Source organism: Pelobates fuscus, chromosome 9, assembly GCF_036172605.1.
Source record: "Pelobates fuscus isolate aPelFus1 chromosome 9, aPelFus1.pri, whole genome shotgun sequence".
In the NCBI taxonomy this organism is placed as follows: domain Eukaryota; kingdom Metazoa; phylum Chordata; class Amphibia; order Anura; family Pelobatidae; genus Pelobates; species Pelobates fuscus.
The window spans coordinates 30,330,516-30,354,026 of record NC_086325.1 but is presented as its reverse complement, the minus strand read 5'-3'; the positions used below and the strand labels follow the sequence as shown (position 1 = coordinate 30,354,026).

The following is a 23,511-nucleotide window of genomic DNA, read 5'->3' as shown; positions in this document are numbered from 1 at the left end:
ATTTAAGGTCAGCAGTTGGACCTAGGGGTGGGGTTGTGGAATTTCCAAAATTCTCAAAACAATGCATTAAGGTTGAGTTAGTATTAGCATAACAGTAGGGTGGGGGTTAGGGTTGGGCAAAGGATTTGCTTTTAACATATGTCTAAACTATACATTTAAATATCTGAATATCGGTTCACGTGACTCTATTGAACATTATTTTAGTGTAACTCCATTGCAAGCTAAAACAAAGAGGGATCCCAGTCCTTCCTTAATCCATTTGTATCTTTTTATATATATATATATATAGTATACTGCTGTATTGTATGTTATGTGTCAGTCTCCACTGCATAATATAACACTGGCGTTTGATAAAAAAAATACATTAAATAAAGGGGTTAAACCAGTTTCTAAATTCTATCTCAGAGATGATCAGTTTCAGTTCTAAGAAGGGAGATAGATATGATCGCGTTATTATCCTTTTAAAGTAAGTTATCATCTACAATTATACTAGAGGTAATGGTTAAACTGAAAAAGTCAAGCAGTCCCTTCCTTATTTTGGACTCAGATGTTTCTTCAGGTATAGAAATTAGTGATTGCGTCTCATGTGACCTTTTCTTCACTCTCTTACAAACCATCCATCTCCGTCGAGCTATTCTCTGTGCCAGGTGATTTTGGTGATGTCACTATAGACATTCCCCTTGTTCTGCAAGTCTTTCACTTTGCAGGAGAGACAGCGGATTGCGAGAGACTCACTAACTTTAGTTCACTGTGTGCAGACCACATCCTGAAGATCACACAAATAAACTACAGGAGCTGTTATTAACCCCAGGATCCCTTGACCTCATGGCCACTCTTTGTGAATAAGGTAACATTAACTGTACTTTATACCTGCACTTAATAAACAGAAATTAGGTTAATGTGTGTATTTAGCTGTAGATTTGTATATTCGCATTGATTTTAAATGCTCCTTCGCTTGTATTAGCTAAGCACAACTACTACCTTGATTGCATACTCTATCAAAAGAAATTCTCAATATTATAGTTACTTAACCCCTATGTATAAGGAATGTGTGTGGGGTCCAAAAAGAAAAATTAAATATACATTGCTGTATTTACTTCTATCCTGGTCCTGGACATCTCCATCTTAGCACCCTGTCAATCATTGTTCTAAACTTTGTCGCTATTAGACAGCTTAGAGTGAGTATAGAGAGAGGAGGAGAAACGGAATAAAATGTATCCCATCAATGTGTGCCCTGACTGTGCATGGACTGACCTGGATTGTGATGTCAAGTTCTAAATCTTTAATATACATTTAAAAGAAAACACGCATCACATGGAAAATATTAACACGTTATAGGCGGTATCAGTGTTTTACCTGTGAATGATTTAAAAGGTGTAGTGAAGTAATGGCAATAAATATAGCACGCAGATAATGATATTAAATTATATATAACAGCGTAGAATTAAAGGGTTACTCCAAGCACCATCACCACTGAAATTGCTATAAAATGCTGCACAAACTGAGTTTAAACCCTCGGCTGCCAAAGATGGAACTCCACTCATTGGGCTGTCATTAGAAGCCTGATACATCCTACTGGCTAATATCAATTCTGTGCATATAATGTCAGCACAGCATGCTTGTATCCACGACGACCAAGTCTTCCCCTTAGTCTGTACTTCACCTTGGAAGTGACGGTAACAGAGGAGGAATGGTCTGAGACGAGAATCTGTCCTTGGAGCTGGAATGGAGATAAGTTTGTGCTTTATTTAAAAAAAAAAAAGAAAGAAAAACTTTGACCCGGGGTACCAGGATAGGAACACAGTTTTTTTAATTGAAGCGACATTTTTTATTTGGGTTCTATGAACAGAGTCAACTCTATTCAGATCTATGTTAGAAGTACTCCTTATCCGTAAAATGTTCTGGGAGGGTAAAATGTAGATCTATATTTATCCAAGTAGGGGCTTGATACGCTGGGGTCCTCTTTGGTGCCGAGACCACTGCCGTACTCTCACACGTGTATATTTCTTGACTGGATTAAAATAAGTATTTCATAAAGATTCTCTATTTTTTTCAAATATTATTTTTTTTGTTAAGGGGGAGGGGAGAAATAATGACAGTGTTGCTTTAATGCAATGAGTGTCCTGCAGATACTGGAGAAATATTCTATGAGTGTTTATGGTTGGTATTACTGGGAGTAGTCCCAGAGGTGATTAACTTTATTTATTAAAAACATGAATAATTGTACATTCAAGTTAAAGGCGGTTTTCTTAATGAATGTAATTACTGACTGACACAGACAGCTGCTTGTGTGTGACTTCAGAACTTTCAACAGAAACTATGAAAGCTATTTACATCCACATTCTTTTTGCTTTAATTTTCTCACCTCTATGTAGTAGACAATAAGATGGAGCTACGGCGCATTTTTAGAATTTTTTTTTAGAAAAAAAAAACATTGTACAAAACAAAGCTTTCCATGTGTCTCATCCCAAGCCCTTCCATGTGTCTAGTTTTTCCCACAGTCCCTCCATGTGTCTCCCCCATTCCCCTGCTGTACCTCTATGTAGCTCGGCCATTCTACATGTAGTGACTGGCAGGAGGCCAGCGATGTGCTGTGTGCTCCCTTCCTGCCGTTCACATGGCGATTGTGCCCACGGGTCCATGCGGCAGTGCGTTGGCCCTGAAGTTAGGCAGGTATGCCGATCACTGGGGTCGACAGGGCAGCCTGAAACCCCTGTAGTGACGGCCACTGCGACTTGCTATAGTGACACCACTGCTTGGAAACATATTTAGATTATTATAAAATGTGCCAACAAGACAATCTCTTCACATGGTCCAAGTATGCCCAAGGCTTAATATGAATATTTTTGGTGGGTATTGTTCAACCCTTTAGACAGATTGTAGAAAAATTCGGTTTTATCTATAAATAACAAATGTATTCTTTTCACTGAGAGCTGTGAAATGTGTATTTTTTATAAAAGAGGCATTAGTATTTATCAATTTTAATTATAAAACCAGCAAGGGTCTCATCTCTCATTAGGGACTGGATTTTATTACAAAATAAATGTAGCTAAAATTGAACTCTGACAGCTCACATTTCAGATACGTCATGTCATACGATTTTATCGTGTGGCACATGATTTGCAAACATTCCTCCTGATCTCCCAACAAAGCAACATTGTAACAGCGTGCCAGGAGGATTGGGGCAAAGTGCAGCACGAACATATGTTTAAGCGTGCTTGCGCAGCACTTGGCTCAACACACAGTGTGTTTTAGCCAATAAGTGTTTGAGCAGTCTTCACCCATGATTGGCTGACAGGGCATCCTGTCATTTTGGTGTGCATCTCCACAGGGATGACACGCCCCCTTTAAGGGAACACTCCAAGCAGCCCAACTACTTTATCTTGTTGAAGTCTTTATGTGTGAAGAGTGTGTCCTCTTTTTTCCTTTTAAAAAAAGTGCAGATTTCAATACTAATTGGCACTTTGATAAATTAACCCTGTTACACCCCTGGCTGTAAATCAGACAACAGGTCCTGTTACTTTCTGCTTTGGTTAGCTCAGTGGAACTAAACTCATTAGGCAGCAATTGCCCAGAGCAGCTGCCTTGCAAAGACTTGCTATTGAGCTGCACTGGGAAGTCTGTGATTGGATAATCACAGAAAGTCTGGGCGGGGTTAGAAGGGGAGGGCTTGCAAAGGCAGCAGACAATAGATCTCTGGCATTTGCAAGCTGTCTTTAGATATAACCCTGATGAAAAAAAAAATGCATAATTATATGCATGCATGTTTTTAATTGGGGTATATCTAAAAAAACATTGTAGGGCTGGCAGTCTGCCACGGACACTATTCACACCAGGGATATAGACACGTGGTTGCCCCATATCCTATTCCCTTCCTCAGTTGGAGACTTTCAATTGCGATTTGGGAATCATACCTGGTCATACTTCAGAGATGTACTTACTTCTCATGTAATCCAGCTTTAAACAGGAAACTGAAATATATTTTAATGAGTGAGTTGAATGTAATGTGACGACTTTACAGCAAGAGCTGGCTTACTCCCATTGATAGATATTTTAATTCTACACTTTGCAAAACATTCCCAGGCGTATTCAGTAAAGTGGGAATTGTTGAGGATTCCTCGGGATTTTCACAACAGTCAAACTGAACAACTTATTTGACCTAAAACGTTCTTCCACATTGACTATTGTGATCTATCAGTTGAAGATTCTATTTGAATTCCTGACAATTCACACTTTAGTGAATAATCCTACCTGTGACTTTGTTTGTGAACTTTTTCATTATTTTCTACTTTACTCCAGCGCAGACACTTACAAAGACTTCTCATTGAGCTGCACAGGGAAGACTGTGATTGGACGGCCACAGAAAGTCTGGGCGGGGTTAGAAGGGGAGGGCTTGCAAAGGCTGCAGACAAGAGATTTGCAGGTTTTGGAAGCTGATTTTAGGTATATCCTCACTGAAAAAATACATAATTAAATGCATGCATGTTTTCATTTAGCATATATCTGCTAAACAGTGATTTTTATGTATTTTGTTTTTGGGCAGTGGAGTGTCCTTTCAAATCGCCAGCAACAAAACTAAACATCTCTGTATATGCAGCGTTTCTTACTAAAACTGAAAATATAGAACAAAGCACTACGGTAGTGATGGTACTTAAAGTCACCTATTCAACAAGGTGCGTTTCATTAGCTTGTAAATAGTTTAATTTACCTCTTCTCGTGAATAAAACAATTGGTAAGTTTAGAAGTACATTCTGTATAACCTGATACTGAGCACATTCACATAGTCCTATTTGGGAATAATAAGAGGAACAGGATTGCCTGAGAAATCTCAGCCTCTATGCGGCCCCCTGAAATTTTGAGAAATTTAAAGACATTTTGAGAAGTATAATGTTTGCATATTTATTTTTATATAATGTGTACTAATTTGCTAGTTCAATTTGCATAATTTTGTTATCTACATAGTCTGGATTATCCCTTTAATTCCATCATTAGATTTTTTTTTTTTTTTAAAGTGCTTTTTTGACCCGAGGCAAGAGACACAGAAAGCCAGGGAGGGAAAAAAATAAAGAATTTGACACAGACACACACAAACAGTCACACGCACAGTGGTTACTTAAAACATATATTTAAATCCAGCACTTTTACTCTCCAAATCTTTATTTTTAAATGAATGCAATTTTGAAAACAATCATTGCTTAACCACCTCAAAAATACTATGATTTCAAATGCCAAAATAACACCCATGGGTTATTCTTTAATTCACGAAACGGTGAACGGAAAATAGAGATGAAGTATTTAGCCCTGAAGTGTTGATTTGGAAAAAATCTACAAATCTGCTTTAGTCACAGCTTGTTTATATTTTTTAATTCAGGTTTTGATTCACGGCATAAAGAATAAACCCTTCTTTGTGTTTAACGTATATGGGCTTAGTTATTATTATTTTAGCTTGAACTTCCCTCTAAAACACAATTAAAATCTCATCGTTTTTTTATAGCCTTTGTTGGGTAAGAGTGTTTTAGGCTTTACACTCATACCCTTTGCAGACAAACTACAAATATATATAATCTCACTATAACCAATACTTACTATAATCAATAGAAAAAACAGATCAATTACAAATATAAAAAAGGGGAGGGTTGTAAGATACATTCTATCCATTTTGCTTAACCCCTTAAGGACACATGACATGTGTGACATGTCATGATTCCCTTTTATTCCAGAAGTTTGGTCCTTAAGGGGTTAAAGGGACACTCCAGACCCCTAAAGCACTTTAACTTGCTGAAGTGCTTTATGTGTGAATTGTGTGTCCTCTTTTTTTTTTTTTTCAATTTACAAAAAGTGCAGATTTGAATTTGAAAACAGCATTTTTTTTATAAATTATACTACCAGCTGTCAGTTAGACAACCTGTCCTGTTACTGCCTGGTTTGTTTAGCTAAGCGGAGCTAAACTCAAGAGGCAGCAATTGCCCAGAGAACCTGTTTTGCAAAGACTTCACATTGAGCTGCGTGGAAAAGTCTGTGATTGGACAGACACAGAAAGTCTGGGCGGGGTTAGAAGGGGAGGGATTGCAAAGGCTTCAGACAAGAGGTCTTCAGCTTGTGTAAGCTGGTTTTAGATATATTTCCAATGACAAAATGCATAATTAAACACATACATGTTTTCATTGGTGTATATCTGCCAAGCAGTGATTTTATAGATAATATATATAATCATTGGTATACACAATGAAACCCCCCCCCCCCCCCCCCCCCCACTGAGCTAAACTCAAGAGGCTATAGGCAGTGGAGTTCCCCTTTGAAGACACAAGAATTTACACTGTTGAAGAAAACAACGGAAATCACCTATAACTTGTATTTACTGTTTTCATAAAATGCACATTTAAAACAAATATTTGCATTACATATTTAGCAAATTGCATCACAATCTAGTTCAGAAGACACAACCAGATCACACGTGGCAAATGAAGAGCAAAAATAGCAACATTGTTCAAGTTCTCTTTTCTGTATGCGTTGTCTGTGCTGTCAGGTGCAACGATCAAATCTTTTAACAATGTTTGACAGGGAGCCAAGACGGAGGCACCCGTTTGCAGGATAAAGAGGTGTGGATTTCTGCATTTAATTTTATTTTTTCACACCTAACAAATACTTATTTGTTAAATACAGGGTATACGTAAGCATAAAATACAAAATCGTGGGAAATTATCTCTGCCCTTTAATTTTCTAGTTTTTTAATGGTCACTGTTGCACCAATTCTACAGGGTATGTGGTCTTTATTGTTTTTTTGTTTTCTTGCGTTCTATCTCTATTGCAGCAATACAATGGAATGTTAATTCTCTCTATCTCCCTCTGTTTTATCCAGTGTTGTAAAAGAACGGAAAAAGCCCCATTGTCATTAACTGAATGACAATCATATGTAAAGACTGTCCCTTTGTTCAATGAAAGGTTCATTTGCTTTGTCTCATTTTTAATTGCATCTGCTAAAAAAAAAAAATCCCTTTTAAAAATTGTGCCGCCCACTTTTGGCATGTAATGCTATCCAGCCTATAAAGTTTGACATGTGACCAACCTAGCAAATTATCTGTAAGCCAAGTGACTTAGTAAATATTTGCTGGATCTGGGAGGAAAATGTTTAAAGCTTTAATTGACGCAATGCCGTTGAAGCTTTTAAGTCTTTCATTTTAAACAGGCTGATGCACATAATATTTCTTTTGTGCTTCTGTGGCAGATGTCCCTGGGATGTTCATGGGAAAATGAAGGACAGGCTTGAAGAGTTAAATAACAGAGTTCGAGAAGATGAATCCTTGGGATTTGATGAGAATTTGGCCTTTGATAACCCTGTCTACCATGAATCAGAAAGCAATGACATGGACTTGTTTTTCAAGGAAATCTCCGGTCTGTCCTCCTCTCTCAAGAAGCTAAAAGAAGTGTCTGATCGAATTGAAGGCCAGCAAGAAGAGGTCTTATGCAGCACAACCGAGGTGTCCATCTGTGAAGGAAAGAAGGAGCTAAGTAAAATAAAAAATATCTTTACTTCTGATGCCAAGGTCATCCAGTTTCAGCTCGGCAAAATGAAAGGAGGGTTGACTCAAGATGAGAAAAACTGGAAGGCAGAACATCGGATTCGGCAAAGCCAGTTCACCGTTTTAACAAATCGATACAAAGAGATCATGACTCAACATTATATTAATGAGACAAAGTACATGGAGAGGTTAAAGGAACAGATCATGAGGCAAGCTGAACTAGCCGGCTTGAACCTTCCTGAAGAGGAGGTCAATCGGTTGATAGGGAGTCCGATGGCTCCGCAGATTGTTGGACAAGATTTGGAAATCCTCAAAGCTAAACATCATCTAGCTATGGCCCATGAGAGACATAAACAACTTCTAGATCTGGAGGCTCAGATTACAGAACTTCACTCGCTTTTTATCCAGATGGACCTGTTAGTTTGTGAGCAGCAGGACATTATTAATAACATTGAGTACCATGTGCTCAACACGACGGACTACATATCGCAATCTAGCGCGCAAGTAAAGAAAGCTTTAAAATACCAGAAACAGTCTCGCATAGCTGCAGTTATTGCCGCTCTCTTGGGTCTCTGTGCCTGCTGTACTTGTCTATCTTGTGCTTCCAAAGTTGTTCGATAACATATTTCTGAAGGACGTAATGGTTGGTTTTTCATGCAATTGCCACCATAAGTTGGGACTTTCAAATAAATATTTTAGGTGATTTTCATTGTGTAGCAAAAGCTTATATCATCTGGTATACACGTAAGCAATATATATATTGGTCTTCGGACATTCTTCTTGCGGAGTGGCATCCTTTACTGAGTCTGTATTAAATTGCATTTCAAAGCAATTCCGAACCCATCAAGATATGGCCATTTCTTACCATACAGGTCCATGTCTCGTGAATTTTCGCTGAAAACTAATTTAATTTATATTATAATCCAAAAACAGCAGACGCTCATTGCAATTTATCCACTGGATTGTATTGCGAAAATAGCCAAGCTGTGGGTATACCTGAATTGAAGAACTTTCTAAATATATTTATATTTGACATGAATTTTGCAATTTTATTTTTTCTTTTATTCACAGCAGTTCCCTCTCAATCAAAAAGTGTGGGTTTTTGTTTTGTTTTGGACGCATGTTTTACAATGTTATTGTAGAAATGGATTGTACGAGGTAGGAAACAAGTGTTGAAAATGTAACTTAAATATAAAAATGCAATTTTAAAAAGAAAAATTGTAGCTTTCATTTAGAGAGATATAAATTAATGGAGACATTATAGGCACTGAAGTACACAAAGAAAAGGGTTTTTGAATTTAAAAGGGCACCAAGATATTTTAATATGCAAGTGAGCAGGGAAGGCAGCAGCATTTGCAAAGGAGGAGAGAGAGCTTTTACCCACAGAGCTCCCTCTCGTGCAGACCCTTGTGATCTTTGTGCAGGTTACTGCACCAGACCTCCAAATAAGGACACAGAGATAACACATTACAGAGATCTCAGGTCTGTGTTATCTTGATCACAGGGGTGCTGGCATGCTGGGGATGGGGACAGCCTTGCCAAATCTCATTCCCTCAGAGGGAGTTCTGTGAATTCCCATGAATAATTACAGATACATTTTGTAAAAAAAAACCAGCAAACTGTATACATGGTGAATTCTTCTGCATCAATCCCGGTCTTTTGATCACCCTGACCTTTATCGAGCCATTAAAGTGCCACATGATGCCAAAACTGATGTAGAAAGTCATTATCTGATTATGTCATTGAGTACTGTATTTTATATTTCTGTAGATATAAAATGCAGACAGACAGACAGACAGACAGATTTCGAGTATGTTACATTGACATGGCTTGGGAAATGTCCAGCTAATTGGAATGTTCTGTATTATGTACAATAAGTAACCTCTATATACAGTTATTGGCATCCTCTGTATGATTTGAGCATTATTTAACATCTCCTTCTCTGAGGAACAATGCCAGCTCTTTATGTAATGCATCTATTCGTGGTCAAACCTGTAATTTTGTTACATATTACGAGGCGATTGTGGGTAATGTGGCACAGTATTTATAAAGAAACTCTAAGCACCAAAATCACTTTCTCTTAATGAAATGATTAGGGAGCAGAGAGCTACCTCTGCAGCGTTAAGCTAAAAGCAATTCCATTTCGGCCAAACAGCACTGTTTACATTCTGCGAGTTCCAGGCCTGCTAGTGACTTTTAGACAGACAACCACAAGTGTCTTCAGCTTAAAAGGATTTAATTTATTTTACATCCCGTGTCAGCTTGGAAAGTACCCTGGTGCCTGATGCTGGATCTTTGTCTAGTGCCTCTCATAGTAGATCACTGGATTAGCAGATTGTAGTGTTTGTCGCGCATGCTCTGTGTGACTACGATGCTCTATGAGAAACATTTGATTGGATACAGATCATTAAATTATATGATCTCACTACAGAAGGATTGGGTAGCAATGGAGAGTCTGTTTCCGTGTTGGAATAAGGTTATATTTAAAGGCACTGATGGTTGGTTGTTTTTTTTACCAATTTTACAACTGTGTGTTTTTGAGACTCCTGATATGACTCTTCATGTATGTAAAGCAGTAATGGCCGAGGTTAGCATCGCAACTGATTCAGAACTACAGATACCAGTATGCTCAGTCAGCCGTCAAGCTAGCCTATAAGTCCTGGGTTCAGCTAAACATGATTCCCTGAAGTCTGCTATATCGAAGGATGGGTCAACACATTCCCAGGGTTATTTAATAAAGTGAGTATTGTCGGAATTTCTAAATTATTTAAAGTGAATTTCAAATGTAAGGCCAGAGTAATCAACCCTTAAATACATCCCCAAGTCAAAAATGCTTCGAGTTCAGCTACTTTGTCATAAAATCAGAAATGCACTTTAAGTTCACTTTGAACTCCCAGCAATTCTCAGTTTAGTAAGTCTGACAGAATAGATGTATTCATTCCAACGTATCTGGTGTTGCGTGTTTTTTCTGGATTTTTGTATCACTTAGAGACTGGCTGAGCAATATAGGAAAAATAGCTCAGAATCTTCATATTTAGCTATACGTTATGCAAAGTATTACAATTTACCTTAAATACAGTATTGTTTTTTTTTCCTCGTTTGAATTATATTTATATATATTTCACGATTCCATGAGTCTAGTAGGCTGAACAACATAGCAGAATCCAATCTCGGATTCTACAAAATCCATCCACTATGACCCCGCGCCTCTCCCTTTCTGCAAAAGCAATTTGTTTGCCATACTGGGCCTCACGGGGTTAATTGCCATCTCATTATCCTAATGTTGTACTTTATCAATTATGATTCACTGTTTTCCGTTTACATGAAAGGAGTGGCTAAGTGAGTGGAACATGCTGCCGAATCCCTTGTAGAAAGACATTTTTAAAGAGATTTTTTGTTCTCTTTTATTTATTCGTAAAATAGATTGTTATGATTGTTACACAGGCGACGTTGTGTATGTGTTTACATCTTAACATTAACAGAACTTTAATGATAATCAGATAACAGTACGTTGGAGACGAACCTGTAGAATTAAAGAAAAACCCGATGTGTACTGTACAGTGACAAGAATTATGTATGAACAGCAATTCTGGGACAAAATTCAAAAAGTTGATTACAATGAAAACCAACTAGATATTCCTGCTGATTTAGCATTGTAACTCCTTGGCACAGTTTTCTACTTAATATCTGACTTTTTGTTTTGAAAGGCCTTCTGTGCCGTTTATTTTGTATACTAAAAAGAACTCCAATGTACGTGTTTGTGTTGTATTTACTAAAACGTATATTGCAGGAATTGTGTTTTCAAAATCTAGGCAAATGTATGTTATGATAAATCTATCCCACAAAGGTTTACACCAGAATTAAACATTTGGAAAAACAATGAATTACAAATTTTGTGGGGAGTGTTTTGTACATTTAATTTATTTATTACAATGTATATTAAAATACCAAACTGACTCTTTATATTTTATTTTAACAGCAGTGGTAGGGGATTTATTAACCAGCTGCATAAAAACATAATCGGCAAACATTGTGGTAATAAGCATTCTAATGGGTGCATTAATGGTGAAAAAAACCATGATAGCGAAGATAATTGCGATAAAAAAAGTGTAATGGGATTTCACACTGTACGCTAGCCATAAAAAACCTCATAAAGCAAACACCTGGCCTGACGGTTTCCGCTTAAAGAAACATTGTTCCAATAGCTCCTGGACAGTTTTGCTTCACATCAGCTCAATAGACTAGATAGATGGTTTAATAAGTAAACATTATTTTTTTTTTAAATACACTTTCTTAGTTGCTTTAGCCTATTCATTACCAGTGAAGCTCTGTACTGTCTTGCAGGAGCTAGGAAACGGAGATAGATAGACAGACAGATAGATAGATAGACAGACAAATAGATAGATAGACAAATAGATAGATAGATAGATAGATAGCTAGATAGCTAGATAGACAGATAGATAGATAGATAGATAGCTAGATAGATAGACAAATAGATAGATAGATAGATAGACAAATAGATAGATAGATAGATAGATAGATAGATAGTGGACTTTCCTTGCTGTAATTGATAATTACAGGCCAGAATGTTGTAAGGACTGTTATTAGACCTTAAAGGGTTATGATTTTTTACTTTTGATTCTTTTGTCTTTTTTCCCCACAATTCTATTTTGCATTTACCTGCAAAGATTCTTATACACCTTGCACAGCAGTTGAGATCGTGTCGATGAATAGGACCCTTTGTTCTTGGGGAGAATACAAGTTGTATTGTAAACCCACACTTAATATTAATTATCTTGCTCAGGCAAAACCAGTTTTTTTGTTTTTTTTTCCTTTTGTTTGTGTTTCCTTTTTGTCTCTGTGTTGACTGAGGTTTGAGAACAATCATACGGAGACTTTAGGACTAGCATTTTACAGTTAACCATATATTGGTCTTTTTTTATTTTTTCATTTTTCGAAGAGGTTAAAATAATAGCGTTCAATGCTGGCATTATATATCTCTGCAGTAACATTCACAGTAACTTCAAGGTTCCTTCACATACAACGAACCGGATCGATGACTCATATGCCAGAACGGTTGTTTGTTAGTCTTTAGCATGTAACAGTGCCTCGGGGATATCGACTGGAAATTTAAAACTTTGAAAATAATGCACAACAATCAAACTTGCATTTAAAACAACATTTGTGTTTACAGTGAAGAATCCGTGGTCTCTGTAAAAAATTTATAAAAAGTTTTTTATTTTGTCCAATGACATCTTATTTTGCTTTCTACCATTCCAGCTCTTGCATTTTTATTCAAACATCCACACAGGCTGAAGATCTAGATGTCTTAGTAAATCAGGCATTTAGATCTATTTTATTTTGATTCTCTCCATGGACGATGCACGGAGTTCATCCATCCTAGATACAGAACCTTTGTGTTTCAGAGATCACCCATATCTCAGATCCCATATTATTGCTATATTTTCCAGTCCTTACCGTGATTGCAGATTTGCTCATCCTTTGCCAATGTCTGTACTCATCCTTTCTCTGACTTTCATTTTTCTTATTCTTCCTCCCTCCTAGTCTTTCTCTCCTGTATCCACACACACTATTCTATTTTCTCTTCTCTTTAATCTCTCCATTAGGTCTTTCTGCAGTGTCCTTTGTTATCCCTCTTTTATCTCGATCTTACCCTATTAATATTATTTCCTTAAAAATCTCTCTTTCTATTAGTCTCTTCATCAGTCAAGAGCAATCAACCTTTCTCTTGCTGTAATTGATAATTAGAGGTCAGACTGCTATTAGTCTTTAAAGGGTTCAGCTTTTTGCTTTTGATTCTTTTTAGTGTCTTTCTTCCCGAATCCCGGCAATTCTATTCTCTCCATGAGGTCTTTCTGCAGTGTCCTCTGTTATCCCTCTTTTATTTCTATCTTACCCCATTAATATTATTTCCTTAAAGGATCACTATAGAGTCAGGAACACAAACATGTATTCCTGACCCTATAGTGTTAAAACCACCATCTAGCCCCCCTGGGCCCCTCATGCCTCCATAAATATAATACAAATCTTACTGTATTCAAGCCTGAAGCTATAACTCTGCATGCTGTTTGTCTCAGAAAAACAAACAGTCTGCTGACATCATCAGAAGTGGTAGCCTGATCCAATCACAGTGCTTCCCAATAGGATTGGCTGAGACTGACAAAGAGGCAGATCAGGGGCAGAGCCAGCACGATTCAAACACAACCCTGGCCAATCAGCATCTCCTCATAGAGATGAATTGAATCAATGAATCTCTATGAGGAAAGTTCAGTGTCTGCATGCAGAGGGAGGAGACACTGAATGTTTGGATGCATTTTAGGCAGCCATGACCCAGGAAGGATCTCTAGCAGCTATCTGAGGAGTGGCCAGTGAAGTTATCACTAGGCTGTAATTTTTCTCTGAAAAGACAGTGTTTACAGCAAAAAGCCTGAAGGGAATGATTCTACTCACCAGAACAAATTCAATAAGCTGTAGTTGTTCTGGTGACTATAGTGTCCCTTTAAAATATCTCTCTCCATCAGTCTCTTTCCAATCCATCTCTTTTTTCTTTAAATTTTTCCAGATTTTCACCCATTGCCCTTTTTTCTTCTCTCCTTCCCACCATCTGCGACATTCTTTTTAAACTCATCCTATTCATATCTCTCATTCTTTGTGACCTCTTCCCTTTCTCTAATTCTCACATCGGCAATTATTTACTGTCTCTCTTGACTTGACCAACCCACTAGAACACCACTTTCTCTCCAACACATATCCTCCCCAATCATGTGTCTTTCACGTACTATTTTCTCACCTCGTCCATACTGTCTCTTTACTCGTCCCTCTCTATGAATGTAGACCAGTTTTCTTGGAACCTGACTTATCCACCTCTGATTTCTGTCCTGACATCTTCCCTCTGGTCTTCCGTTCAGCCCCACACAGTTATTCATCCTTTGCACATGTGAAAACTGCCCAGAATCAAGTGACTGGGTTTCTCCCCATGGCATGATGACAAGGAAGGTGAAAATGAACACTGATTAAAGGGTTATGCCAAGCACTGTGATTTGAAGTGGTCGTGGTGCTTGGAATCTCCATGTGCTACATTTCACTATGAATCAATGCACATAAAGAGTTTAACTCATTTGCTGCTGGTTGTGGAACTCCAGCTCAGAAGAAGAGTTCCACGCTCGCTAAAGTCAATTCTGGGTGTATTTCTTTTTTTTTTTTTTTTTTTAATTTTTTATTTTTCAGTGCATAAGAGTGGTACATGCAGGTCTGAGGTGCCCCGAAAGCAGTCCTCAGCCATTTCCTCGCTGAACATGCGGGGCATAGGGATAACAGGCACAATTTTTTTTTTTTTTTAGTCATGCTTGGTTAACTAGATAGTTACATAAGCTAAATAGATAATTACATAAGCTTAATAGATAGTTACATAAGTCGTAATACCTGTCTATCGGAACAGAAGCTGTCTAAAAAGGTTTAACTAACAAGGTATACGTTCAAGTTTAAAGCTTGCCTGATCAGCTAGACATGTGAAAATGTATGATAGCATTATTTAACACGTCTAAACATCTCATATTGACAACATTATGGGTGATTCTTAAGGCTCTCATGTAAGCTAGCTCTCGATGGTTAACTGAAGTAAGAGAGTATTAGAAAGATACTGCTTGTTAAGAAGAGCTGAAGAGCTTGCATAGCCTTAGTCCATGTGGTTGGCAGGTTGCAGCGTGCTGTCTGTTCAGCTTATACCCGGCAGTTGATGATCCTATAACCAGGGAGAGTGTCCAGTAGGAGGGTTCTTTCTGCGAGCCTCCCTGTTCCCTTTGCAATCTCTGGTGATGCTGGAAGCCGGTTACAGGACCTGCAGCACGGCTGCGTTTGGGTCTAACTGCCTTTCTCTTCATCTGGACTGGCTTGTGCAGGTGGGTGAGGTTGCTTGCTCCTCCGCTTTGTTCCCGTTCTCTTCGGTTTCGCTGTTGCTTGTCTCAGTGTGGTCAACCCTGGGGAGGCTGTGCTGGCGGTCAGATGGTCTCTTCCTCGATCAGCTCCATTGTGCTGGCCGGTCGCGCACGTGGCTTGTGCGCAGCGGCCATCTTGTGGGTTGCTGCTCGGTGGGCATGTCATGGCAGGGTGGCTCTTTGAGGCCCAGATTGGCACATTAGTGAGTGTCCCATTAGGGTGCCAGGATGCGTGTGTGTGGCTGGGCTTTGTGGGTGTCCGCTTCTTTGGTGCTGCCGAACCACTTGGTTGCGGCGTTAGTGGGTCAGCTCTTGGTGTAGGCGCCCGGTCTCCGCCATCTTAGGTCCTGCATCTGGCAGTGCTGCTAGGCCTTGGTCTCGGCTGTAGCGGTCGGGGCCCCAGGGGGGGGACCGGGATCACCCCCGCCGGTCCAGAGGGGGGGGAACGGAGCCGGTTCCTCGAGGGTGTAAGCCCCAGGTTGTACACTGCTTAGCAGGATAGTGGGGCGGCGGCTGTCCGCCCCACTCACCGCCGGAGTAGGCCTCAGCTTCAGCGTTGAAGATTTCTCCCCCAGGGGACTAATACTCATCGAGCAAGCCTCACCCTGGGTTCAGTGTGTTCTGCCCGTCGAGGGCCGCCGCTGCTGGCCGGTATTTCTGTAAAAAAGTCGTAGTTTTGTGGGTGAAATAGCTTAGTTTTGCTGGAGCTGGTCTGTCTTGCGACCGTCCAGCTCGGCGGCCTGCCCCGCCCCCTTCTGGGTGTATTTCTATGCACAGACGCTCGTTCATTGACTGAGAGCCAGCGAATGAAGAGGTCAGACGTTATTAACCCTGATGCACAGGAGACCCAGCGCCCAGCAGTATCCAGGTAAGAAGCAAACCGGTGCAAAACCCATTACCCACTACTGGGGAACGGCATTTGCAGTAACCCTTTAATTCAGCACCAGCTTCAACAATACATCTACTAAACGGTCTATAAGCTCTATACTATGTGTTCTAAAATAAAGCAACAATGCTGATTTTCTACCTGGGGAGGGAGAGAACATATCTGGAAGCATGTGGTGAGTGGTCATTCTGAATTTCTACCAGGAGAGGGCACTGTCACTGTTCCCTAGTGGTCCTGAATTTTTCTGTTTGATTGGCTAAGATGCAACATACCTCCCAACAGTCCTGGAATTGGCGGGGCCAATGTGATTTCAGTATCACGTCCCATCCTTCCTTGGTGTCTCGCAGCTAGGGACCCCAGAGAACTTTCTTCAGTAAGTGCAAGGTGAATGCATTATGCTGTACAGAGACAATTTCAGCAGCACACCCTGCACAATATGCCCTGAGTGGGGCAGGCAGGGAGGCTGTCAGTCAGCCTGGCACGCATTCACACAGACTATCATGCCCTTTGTATGAGTTGCCCCACCTCCTTTCCAGGTGGAATGCCCATTCTAGGAATCACTAGTGACAAATATGCCATCACTGGCATGCCCTCATTGGCCCACCCACACTGTTCCAAGTTCATACCATCCAATGGTGCGAGGTATGACATCAAAACTCCCAGTCATTATATAATGTGAGGGACCCTGGCATATCATTATCTATTCAGCGAGAGTCTGCTCACAGAAAATATTCAACTGGCTTACAGTCCTTCAGCCCAAGCAAACCTTGAACAAGTTACAATACTTTGCTTCTTTGTATATCATTATGTAACTATTTATATTGATTTACCTTGAGGATACGCACTAGACAGCTAGTCACCCACTCTCACCTATATTTGGCTGCAATGGTTTATGGGAGTTGTAGTTAGTTAACAGCCGTATATACCTATGAATAAGCCAGTAATACCCACTAAATACATAATTACTAAGAGGCTCAAGGTGTTAGAAAATAGGCATGTGCATGGGGAAAATTTTCGGTTCGGTTCAGCATTCAGAAATTCGGGATTTTCGCAATTCGGGACTTCGCAAATTCGGCACTTCAAGACTTCGGAACTTCGGCTACTTCGGAAATTCGGAAACTTCGGAACTTCGGCACTTCGGCACTTCGACACTTCGGAACTTCGGCACATCGACACTTCGAAATTTCGGAACTTCGGATTTTCGGGATTTCGGCACCTCGGGACTTCTCTTGCAGCTGCTTGGTAGATAACTCCCTAATTCCCACGGTATTAGGGAGTTATCTACCAAAAGGCTGAAAGACCTAGATTGGTCTTTCAGCCAAATTTACTAATACTAAGTAAAAATTACTTAGTATTAGTAAATTTTGCCCCTACTCGCTATACCGCGAGTAGGGGCATGTCTAGTAAACAGTGAGCAGCCTGTGACTGCTCACTGTTTAAAAAAAAAAGTGCCCCCCCCTAAGCGGCGGGTGGGGGCCCTAAAGTAAAATGATGGGGGACCTAATGTCCTCCCCCCTGGCCCCCACCCCTGAGCGGTGGGTGGGGGCCCTAAATATTAATAAGGGGGGGACCTAATGTCCTCCCCCCTGGCCCCCACCCCTCAGCGGTGGGTGGGGGCCCTAAATACTAATAAGGGGGGGGACATAAGGTCCACCCGCCTGGCCCCCACCCATGAGTGGTGGGTGGGGGCCCTAAAAACAATGTCCCTCCCCTCAGGTGACTAGGGGTCCCCAAACCCCTAGTCACCTCTCCCCCCTCCCCCAATAAAAATTATTTCCCTACGTACCCCCCTCACCCTAAAAACTAATGAGGGGGGACCTGTAACTAAGTACCTGTAACAAAAAAAAAAACTTACCATTCGATGTTTTCTTTTTTCTAAAATCGTAATTTTTCAGCCCCAAAAAAGGGTAAATAAAAAACCATAATAACCGACGTAATTATATAAAAAAAAAAACGAGCACAAAAAAAAAATAATCCTTCTTCACCTATGGAGGGCTCCGTGCAGACTGAGCTCTGCAGGGCGGGGGAAGGCTTAAAAAGCCTTGCCCCGCCCTGCAATTAGTCTCAGAACACTCTGATTGGTGGGTTTAAGCCATCCGATCAGAGTGCTCTGACAGGTAAATGAAGAGACTGAAAGGTAAGTCTCTACATTTACCTGTCACAGCACTCTGATTGGTTGGTTTGAAATCCACCAATTAGAGTGCTCTGTGTCATTTTACACAGCGTGGGAAAGTTCTTTGGCATTTTCCCACGCTGTGTAATTTGACTCATAACTCTCCGATTGGTTACTTAATCCACCAATCAGAGAGTTATGAGTCAAATTACACAGCGTGGTAAAATTCCAAAGAACTTTCCCATGCTGTGTAAAATGACACAGAGCACCCTAATTGGTGGATTTCAAACTAACCAATCAGAGTGCTGTGACAGGTAAATGTAGTGACTTACCTGTCAGTCTCTTCATTTACCTGTCAGAGCACTCTGATTGGATGGCTTAAACCCACCAATCAGAGTGCTCTGAGCCTAATTGCAGGGCGGGGGAAGGCTTTATAAGCCTTCCCCCGCCCTGCAGAGCTCAGTCTGAGGGGGGTAGGTAGGGAAATCATTTTTATTGGGGGGGGGGGGGGGGAGAGGTGACTAGGGGTTTAAGGGCTCCTAGTCACCTGGGGGGAGGGGACATTGTTTTTAGGGCCCCCACCCGCTGCTCAGGGGTGGGGGCCAGGGGAGAGGACCTTAGGTCCTTCCCCTTATTAGTATTTAGGGCCCCCAACGGCCGCTGAGGAGTGGGGGCCAGGGGGGAGGACACTAGGTCCCCCCCTTATTCCAATTTAGGGCCCCCACCCGCCGCTCAGGGGTGGGGGCCAGGGGGGAGGACATTAGGTCCCCCCCTGCTTATTTTACTGTAGGTCCCCCACCCGCCACTCAGGGGTGGGGGATAGGGGGGAGGACAATACGTCCCCCCCCCGTTATTTTACATTAGGGCCCCCACCCACCACTCAGGGGTGGGGGCCAGGGGGGAGGACATTAGGTCCCCCCCCTTTATTCTGATTTAGGGTCCCCACCCGCCGCTCAGGGGTGGGGGTGGGGGCAGGGGACCTTTTTTTTTTTTTTTACAGTGAGCAGCCACAGGCTGCTCACTGTTTAATAGACATGCCCCTACTCGCGGTATAGCGAGTAGGGGCATAATGTACTAATACTAATTAATCTTTACTTAGTATTAATAAATTTGGCTGAAAGACCAATTCAGGTCTTTCAGCCTTTTAGTAGATAGCTCCCTAATACCGTGGGAATTAGGGAGTTATCTACTTATTCATTCCTGTCATTCCATTGCCTGGCTAAGTAACTTACATTTTATATGAATGTATGTTACTTGATTGTTGTAAGTGTTGCAAATGCTTACAGCTGAATCCTGGCTATGTTTGTATACTTTTTATTTAAAATTGTTTACAATGTAACATTCTTCTTCTTTCACTGGGTAAGTATATTAGTACTTAGGCAATACTGTGCTTCGGAACTTCGACACTTCGGCACTTTGACACTTCGGAAATTCGGTAATTTCGGAACTTCGGGACCTCGACAATTCGGCACTTTGGCAATTCGGCAATTCGGACATTTGGAAGTACCCGAATGTCCGAATTGTCCGAAATTCGTCCGAATTTCAATTCGGACCGAAACGAATTGCACATGTCTATTAGAAAACAATTAGCAATTTATAAAAATAAATGGGTACCCTCCCGTCTGTCACATCTGGACATTTGAGAATGCGGTAGAGTACGTATGTAAATTGGGTGATACTGTGTGAAGGCAGCGGTTAATAAAAAGCTGTCGTGCATGATATATTGTGAAAAAGATACTTTTTTTTTTTTTTATTCTTTATTTTTCTTTGTGCAGGGGTTAACAAAGCATTGACATTGCCACAATAGCATTAACGAGAGATATAACAGCATTATTCGTACATTCATGGCGTTGAAGTATCGGCACATTTTTATGTTATTATACAATCAGGCTCGGATCATACGTCTTGAGTAAGTAGATTCAACTATGTTGGAGTAATAATATTTGTAGGACTTTTTAGACATATAGGTTGGTCGCAGTTTAACGGAGCAGATAAGACTGGCATGCCCAAGAGTTAGGTATGCTCCAGGATTATATGCAGGTAGGTATATACAGACATTTTGTGCGGTCATTTTATGTAGTACACAGGCTTTAGTGGAGGATATGGAAATAGGGAGGATGGGAAGGCTCCCGGCCTGACTATTCATGCAACAATAATTTTGTTCAAGCTAGGCACTGCTATACACACAATCTGCTGAGCAAGGGTAGATATTAGCACAACATGGCAGCAGACATGGCATCAAAATTATGATTGTCTCAACATGCATGGCAGAAAGGGTTAAACAAACAATAGATGGCATTCTAGTATAAAACATACAGTCCGCCAAGTAAGCCGAGGTTTCTGGCAAAGTCCACTGGTGCCCTGCAAGGTGGGTCATCTGGTCTGACCGTCTGATGCCTCTGGGGTATCCCCGCAAGCTGATCCGCTGCGTGGAGCAGTCATGCCTCCCGCTGGTGATTTGAAGCCCCTCCATGCTGTGTGGTCTGGGTGTCATGCCGCCACTGGTTCCTCGTGGCCATCAGTGGGGATCCTGAACAGGCTGATCCTAAGGTGGGCCATCACTTGTGGTCCGCAGGCAGCAGCTCAGCAAGCTGTTGTTTCTGCTTGCGGGTAGGCATAGCTGTGTTGCGCGGTATCGGTCGCGTTGCCGCCATTTTGGCGTCGAGGCGCGTGGTGCACTGTGCCAGGTAGGCTGGATGGTGGGCCAGTGGAAGACGGTATTTTCCTCCGTTGGGGACCGGGATAACCCCCCCGGTCCATGGGGGGGGAGCGGGACCCGGGAGGTGCATCGCAAGGCTGTTGCTTGGCAGCCAGGTTTGCAAACTGGGCGGCGGCCGTCCGCCCTGCTCTTCACCCTCATAGACCGCAGGCCCCGAAGCTTCATATCGCCCACATGGGCTCTGAAACTCCCGATCTCGGGGACCGCGGTGGCTCCGGCAACTGCCCGGATACCGGTGTCAACTTTTGGTCGCTGGTAGGGCTGTATTGCTTGGGTTTCGTGCCACAGTAGACCAAAATTGTCAGGAGCCTCTCTAGCCCGCGACCGGTCAGCATGGCGGTCGGGCCCCGCCCCGAAAAAGATACGTTGTTATTTGCATTACTGCAATATACATTTCTCTATTGGATTTCAAATGTATCCTGGGAAGAAGTCATTTCTGGTTTCATGGGAAAGCATTGGATTGGATAAAAATCGGCAATTCTAAAGATGTCACCGAGGGGGTGGAGCTAGTACTGGCAGACCCACGGGCTAAGGGAGGGCAAGCCACCTAAATGGTAGGTTGAGAACTATAGGGTCGTGAATACGTTTGTGTTCTTGTCCGTATAGTGTTCCTTTAAGCACTTCCATTAAGACTTTGCATGCAGTTACATTTAGACAAGTATCATAATGATCGCTATGTGTCCTGGGTGTTGTATCTTGCATACAAATTGACAATTCATCTGAAAGCAGGTGAGTTTTCTGCCACATAATCTTTACAAATTATAAAATGAATCCTCTGCTCACTTTAAAAATTCTAATAGTGTAAAGGTTCTTCTACTGGTTATTTGAAGAGCTTTGTACAGATTAAGGACATCGTTCAGTGCTGAAACACCTGTTGACTTTGGAGTTATTGAGGATGGTAAATGACATAGGCTCGCTACGCATAAGAAATAGTGAAATACATTAAGAAATATACACATTTATTCATGAGTAAGAATCCAGCATATCTCATTTCTCTTGGACTTCGGAGAAAATAATAAAATTGACTAAGCATAATTTTCATACTGAAATGCCACCTTATAAAGCCATGCCCACTGCGCCACATACTCCAAGATGTCAGTAGTGTGACGACGAACAGTGCTGTGTTTCACTCAAGTATAGACAGCCTCCTATGGGAGCAAGAATAAGTGCAAGTGTGGAAACTGCTAATAGTGAACTGAGCTTACACCTCTGGCTACAAAACTAACAGGCTTATTCACCAAAGAGAGCATTCAAAGTGAATTGCAAACTTAATGCCAAATTAACTGAACTGGAAGCAGAGCTGACTTAGAGAATGTCTCCTATTCGGCTAATTTTACCTTGAATTTGAAATTCACTTAGAAATCTCAATTTATTGAATAACCCAGTAATGTGTTATTATTAATAATATTACTGACATTTATAGGAACCAGCAAATTCCACAGTGCTCGGAAATTGGAAAAGTAGATCCTGTAAAGAAAGCAATAAAAAAGGAGTAGAGGGCCCTTCCCGCGGGCTGAGATCCATTATTTACATTTATTATTTAGATCTATTATTGCCAGAAGTTTCCTCAGCAAAACCTTGGTAAATGGGATCTAACATTTGTAAATGAGTCAAAATCCCTGCAAGGTGATTTGAGCTTAGCATGAGGACGTTGGGAGTTGTAGTCCAGCAATAGCTGTAACAATCCAGTTCAAGACTTTTCCAACAAACAAACAATATAGATAGTGTCAGTGTTTACATTGTGCAGACGATGTAGGCCACCAGTCATAAGACATACACTGATTAAAGAACCATGGACACTGTACGACATACATTGATCAAGAACCATAGATACTGTAGGACATACACTGATCAAGAACCATAGATACTGTAGGACATACATTGATAAAGAACCAAAGACACTGTAGGACATCCATTGATAAAAACACATAGATACTGTAGGACATACACTGATCAAGAACCATAGATACTGTAGGGCATACAATGATAAAGAACCACAGACACTGTAGGACATCCATTGATAAAGAACCATAGATACTGTAGGACATACACTGATCAAGAACCATAGATACTGTAGGACATACACTAATAAAGAACCATAGATACTGTAGGACATACAATGATAAAGAACCAAAGACACTGAAGGACATCCATTGATAAAGAACCATAGTCATTCTAGGACATACATTGATAAAGAACCATAGACACTCTAGAACATACATTGATAAACAACCATATACACTGTAGGACATACACTGATAAAGAACCATAGTCATTCTAGGACATACATTGATAAAGAACCATAGTCATTCTAGGAC

At 40.9% G+C, this 23,511-nt stretch overlaps 1 protein-coding gene across 1 annotated transcript; it reads left to right on the top strand.

The window, feature by feature from the left end:
• Positions 1-762: 762 nt before the first annotated feature.
• LOC134573551 (syntaxin-1A-like) lies at positions 763-8,180 on the top strand. Its single transcript, XM_063433332.1, has 2 exons — positions 763-847; positions 7,226-8,180. Exon 2 carries the CDS (start codon positions 7,251-7,253, stop codon positions 8,139-8,141), a length of 891 nt encoding a protein of 296 aa, XP_063289402.1. The 5' UTR covers positions 763-847; positions 7,226-7,250; the 3' UTR covers positions 8,142-8,180.
• Positions 8,181-23,511: the final 15,331 nt, after the last annotated feature.